The sequence below is a fragment of the Bradysia coprophila genome, unplaced genomic scaffold, assembly GCF_014529535.1.
Source record: "Bradysia coprophila strain Holo2 unplaced genomic scaffold, BU_Bcop_v1 contig_151, whole genome shotgun sequence".
Lineage (NCBI taxonomy): Eukaryota > Metazoa > Arthropoda > Insecta > Diptera > Sciaridae > Bradysia > Bradysia coprophila.
This window is the reverse complement of record NW_023503423.1, coordinates 9,197,904-9,203,999: the sequence shown is the minus strand read 5'-3', so window position 1 is coordinate 9,203,999 and position 6,096 is coordinate 9,197,904. Positions and strand designations below refer to the sequence as shown.

At 34.5% G+C, this 6,096-nt stretch overlaps 1 protein-coding gene across 11 annotated transcripts in view; it reads right to left on the bottom strand.

The window, feature by feature from the left end:
* Positions 1 to 4,490: 4,490 nt before the first annotated feature.
* Positions 4,491 to 6,096, bottom strand: part of LOC119074910 (sodium channel protein 60E) — a 90,818-nt gene continuing 89,212 nt past the window's right edge. For all 11 annotated transcript variants that reach the window (XM_037181257.1, XM_037181258.1, XM_037181260.1 and 8 more), the window contains 2 exons: positions 5,842 to 6,030; positions 4,491 to 5,766 (listed from right to left, as the gene is read on the bottom strand). In XM_037181257.1, the coding sequence (XP_037037152.1) occupies positions 5,375 to 5,766; positions 5,842 to 6,030 (581 nt within the window). In that variant the 3' untranslated portion in view covers positions 4,491 to 5,374. The remainder of the gene's footprint in view (positions 5,767 to 5,841; positions 6,031 to 6,096) is intronic.

Sequence of the window (6,096 nt, the reverse complement as noted above, 5' to 3'; positions counted from 1 at the left end):
ATCAACAATATGTTGCGTACCAGGTTCTTGATTAACGACATGATCACATAGAGCACTATGTTTGCTATCCTTAATCCTTATGTGGTATTGATGATCTGACATCCGTTTTTGCAAAAATTGTAAAGTTTGACCAACGTAAACAAGTCCACAAGAACACGTCACTCGATATATTACGTTTGATCGGTGTATAATCGGTACAGCATCTTTGATTTTCGAGAACAAATGTTTTTTCAAATTGTTGTCTCCTTTGCCAACTACTTTGATGTCATATTTGCCAAACAATGATTGAATTTTTTCAAAAGCTCCATTAACATATGGCACAGATACAAATTTGGTCTTTGTCTCATTGTTCGTGGCGTACTTGACTTTTCTCTTCGTACTATTTATCGTCGTATGAATTAGCCTTTCCGGGTAGCCGTTCTTTTTCAATGTGTCAGTTAATAACTGAAAATTCGCTGAATGGAACTCTGGATCTGCTAATTTCAGTATTTTGTCAGTTAGTAATAGTATTTTGCATAACAAGGGGCGAAAGTAAAAAAATTCAAACGTGTGAAGTTTGCAGCCCGCGCCGCAGGCAAGGGCGGCAATCACACGATTTGAATTTTTTTACTTTTGCCCCGAGTGATGCATACTATTTTTTATGCCAAATACTGCGGAAGATTTGTATTTTCGGTCCGAAACAAAACATAATTTTAATTAAACTGTTGAGTTATCAACAAAATTTGCTGTAGAAACACCAAAATGCCGAAAAGCGCGGGGGTCCAGGGGGCGGCAGCCCCCTGGTATAAAAATAAAAACAATTTAACAAATGAAATTACTGTAAACATACATTCACTTGCTCACAAAACATTTGGCTATCGTCAACACAACACTACACTCAATGCGTACTTTCAATCAAGTGAACATGTGTTTTCGAGACATATGAGGACCGAAAGTAAAATGATGACAGTGACATTTACTTTCGGCCCGCAAATACGCAAGCCCACGGGGCGAAAGTAAAATGATGACAGTGACATTTACTTTCGGCCCAAGGCCTGAATTTTTTTACTTTCGGTCACCATTTGAGGACCGAAAATACAAACTTTCGCAGTATTTGGCATAAAAAGATATTGTGGATAGAACGAAACACCTTTTCGTCACCCTTTGTAAAAGGATTACCTTTCGTAAAGGGATGAATATACTAGGATCGAACAAAATCATCATCTTATGGGTGAGAATACCTTATCATCATCATCATATTTGGTTGATTTGTTAAATCGCCACGAAAAATCGACAGAATGTGAAGAAACGCCAAGAAAAATCGTCAAACTGTGAATAAAAGCCATAAAGACAAATTTTCCATTCTTTTTGTTTCTGGGTGCTTCTTCACATTTTGACGATTTTTTATTTATTCTTTGGCGATTTGACTTTGGCGGGAATTTTTAGGAGTTTTAGGAGATTTTAGGAGGTGGGGGAGGCCTGTAAATGATCTTTAAAATTAAGAAAATTCGTTGGTCAATTCCTCGAGCCACACTGAAAATCCGTGAATTTTGATAAAGGCTGTGTAGCTTATAATATAGCTGTAGTTTTTATAATATAGCTGCAAGACTTATAAAAATATAGCTACTGAACGCATATTCTATTAACATTGGTTATTTACGTGCAATATGAGTTACACAACTATATTATGGATTACAGAGCTAAATTATGCACCGTGGACACATTTTATAGCTAGGATCTGCATATTGTAGCTGTGTACTCTATATCATAGCTGTGTAACGCATATTTGACGTATGAAAAATATAGCTGTGTGCTGCATATGAGAAAATCAATGTTAATATACAAACAAAAACTGTTCTAAAATATCTTGGCTGATTGTAATGAAGCTTGATGATCAGATTACTGTAATACCTTTTTAATATAGTCAGAATCCGTAGAAACACAGACGAATGAGAATATCAGAAATTTCACTGCATTAGAAACGAATTAGTTAATTAGCCAAATCGTAAAAACCAAACTCGTCATTTCACAGAAAATAATTGAATTCGTGATTCTTCGCGCGGTTTCAATTCACTTTTTTTCAGAACCTAGAATAATCCTTGTAGTGACAACTCACAAAAGTGAAATATAAAAACTACACACTTGAATTAGGCTGTGTGCCGCATAATATAGCTGCAGGATTTATATTGCCGTAGCAACGCTTCGAAATAAGAACGTGTTAAAGCACAAGCAAAATTAGCACATCAGCAGCATAGATGACGGTCGGATTCTCAGGTTAAGCATCAATCGGCGCGGTTAGTACTTAGATGGGTGACCGCAAAATTCATGAAAGTTTGGGAATTTTTTTTTATTTCTCGTGATAGATTTGAAATGTGGCTCACAGCTATAATATAAATTACACAGCTATTTTAACTGTAGTCTTCGCAATATACATTACACAGCTATATGCCAAAAAATGGGGTGCTAAGTCCACATATAGCTCTAACACGCATATCAGGATTTTCCGTGAGGCTGGGATTCCTGGGAAGGAACATAACTAAAATAAAGTATGTGATTCACCCTAGAATTTTAAATTTTGTTTGACAAATTAGATTTTGGGCCCTTGAGGACAAAAACAAATGGGAAATCTTTTTTTGTCAGCAAAATTATTCTTTTTTTGCAGCAAAATTATTTTTTTTATCAGCAATTTTAGTCTTTTAGTTCAGCAAATTTATTGCTATTGTGACCAAACTTAATTCTTCGTCTGCAAATTTATTTTTTTGAAGCAGCAAATTTAATCTTATTTTGTCAGCACATTTATTTTTTTGCAATCTGCAAAATTAAATATTTTTTTAGCTATTTTTTAGCAGCAAATTTATTTATTTCTATCAGCAAAGTTAATACTTTTGTCAACAAATTTATTTATTCGTCATCAGCAAAATTAATTGTTTATTTTAGCTATTTTTTAACAGCAATTCTATTGATTTGCAACAGCAAATTTATTCTACTTTTGTCAGCAGATTTATTTCTTGTCATAAGCAAAATTAATTGTTTATTTTAGCTATTTTTTATCAATTTTTGGTGAAATGGATTTTCATATATTCTTTTCGTCACTAGTGGTGAAATGGACACCAAAACCCAATGCTTATCGAGCAACACCTCTAACCATTCGGCTATTGAGATATATAATCGCAGTGTAACAATTTTCAAAAGTTCATTTTTCGCAGCTGGTTGCAGAAAACGTTGTATGCAACACGTTGTGAAAGTGGTAGTTTTTGTCACATGCTTCGCTCGCTTCGCACGTTTGATAACATTACATCTAGTGACACAAACTACCACTTTTCGCAACTAGCTGCAGAAATTACTATTTCACGTCTTACGTCAACGTAAATAGTTATTGACACTACACGGACAATTCATTTCTTTTTACGAAATGGATACCAATTTTCATTGCACTTAAAAAGCGTTTTAACACGCCGAGCGATCCGGCCCATTGCCCGGAGCGAAGCGGAGGGCCGCAATGCGAGCCGGGCGCCGGAACGGTGTCGGTAACTTAGGAGTTAATTTTTTTTCTCTCGCATCGTCTAATAATTAGTCTGTGTAATTCATTGCCCATAAAGAGCGTTTTAACACGCCGAGCGATCCGTAAACTTAGTTAAAGTGAAATTATTATGAAAGGTGTGCATCCTAGAAATTACGCATAGCGAAATTACGAAGCCCCATTCAAATCGAGGGATAAATGCTTTTTTAGGCACTAGGTGTGTAGATTGTCACTCGATACCGCAGGTCGAGCGTGACAATACACATTGTGTGCCTAAAAGATCTATCACCGAGTTGTGTACAACGTTTTTCGCAATAAAGGCAACGGAAAGTTCTACTTTTCGTCGCTTGTTGAGTTGACGTTTTCGTGTTAGTGGTGTTAGTGATATAATTTTATATGTCCTACTGCGGGACATATGCTGATTGAAGATAGTAATTTTCCTACTTATAAAAAAATAAATTTGCAATTGAAACACTAATAAATTTGCTGACAAAAAGCAATAACTTCGAGGTATTAATTTTGCTGTTCGAAGGCATTAAAAGTGCATATTACAAAACAATAAATTTGCTGACTACAAAGTAATAAATTTGCTGCCAGGGATTTGCTGCAAAAGAATTATTTTTGCTGCTTAAAGTCAGTAATATTGCTGCTCAGAAAGCAATAAAGATGCTGTTCGAGTACTAACAAGTTTGCTGAAAATAAGACTAATTTTGCTGATACAAAACACTAAATTTGCTGATAAAAAAGATTAAATTTGCTGCTAAAAAGAATAAATTTGCTGATGAAATAAATAATTTTGCTACTAAAAGAATAAATTTGCTGACAAAAAAATAGATGCCAAAAACAAATGCCCCTGACAAGATATGGATACAACGAAAAAAAATCCTATTTTAGTCGCTAGCTTGCATTCCGAACTCCGAACATGTTAGAACACCCTATTATCTCGCAAGGGGCTAAAATCATAGCCCAAAAAAAATATTTTATTTTTTCGCTTAACAAATGTTATCTTTTTATTTTTGAATAAATTGGATTCACTTTTTAACCGAACAAAACGGAATCGTTAACTTAACGGTTATATAATAGAATTTGTTTTTTGTTTGTTTACTAAGTTTTTCAATTGATATAACTTTAAAAATAATTATTTATTTTAAGCACTTTTCTTTTATTTCTTGACGTTTTTATTGCATGTTAAATATAAATTTGAATTTATCTAACTTTTACATTACTCAGTAATCTCATCGATATTTTTTTAAAGATATATTGTACGAGAAATTAAAGAAGAAAAAACGCTTCTTTGTTCGACGTTAAGTTTTTTTTTGTTATACTTCAATAATGCTTTGTTTTTAAGCTTTCAATTTAAGCGAAATGTCTAAATAAGTTTAAATTTTTCATTTTTGATTTAGTTCACCAGGAGAAGTAAAGATGTTTGAAGTTTCTAGAAAATATTTTTTTTATAAAAAAAAGAAAGAAAATTTTCTTTTTTGGTTTTATTCATTCTTAAATTTTGCTTTTTTGTTAATTAAACTTTTTCTAATTAAATTTTCAATTAAACTACCCCAAAACCCGTACAACAAAACAGTTGTTGTTCGCTTGTATGAGCATTGCTTCTAAGTTTATTAATTTTATTATTTTGTTTGTCGATTTCTTTTCCATTTTGTTGAATTTTGTTTTTCTTTCATTTAAATTTTTTTGTTTTTCTTTTCTGTTTTATGCTTAAAGAGAGGATTACAATATTCTTATGTTTAATAACAAAACTACGGTTTTTCCCTCCATAGATGGAAATATATCTATTCAAGAAAAAGATTGTCAGCTATACTCTGTATTAATATCGTCAGCATTATCATCGTAATGGGAACGTGGGCAGCCGACACTTGGTCAGCTAGTTAGGCCTGTTTTGCTATCCGGTTGATCCGCATCCGAATCGCTTCTTATTACATCGATATGTTGTTGGTCCGTCAAATTGTCATCATCTCTTAAATTAATATCATCGGTCGACGATGGTTCCGCATAATCATAAAAAATATTGGTTGTATCACGTGGCACATTCACATCGATCGGATCGTCGATATCAATCACAACCTGGTCCACGGTGGTCACACCTTGTCGATCGGTGTCCGGCGCATTTTGCACATTTATGCTGAAATCACTGTGTGGCGGCTCGTGCGGACTTTCCACCATAATGGTGACGATCGGTTGCGGTGTCAGTACATTCGATTCGAATGCTATCGGTGAATGTGAACGGTCGAAGGATTTTAGTGATTTTTCGTCTGAAACGTTGGTTAACGTCGCTTAGCGTTCGAAACGGGAAATGGATTTTCATTTAAATTTAAATCAAGACAAACCTTTGTCAGTACTGCCGTCCTCTAAATCCGTTTGGTATTCTTCACTCTCTCGATGGACAAGGACATGCACTAATGTGCTTGATGGGTCACTGAGAAGACGATTTTTCGGTGGTGGAGCCATTGGACATTCGGGAGACGGTTCAGTTACCAGTATGCTAACGTCTCTTGCGGTCAAGCTCGGTCCATCAACTAGTAAAGTAAGGACGACGATGAGTACAAAATGTCAGCGAATTTTGTGTCGTAACAAATGACTAA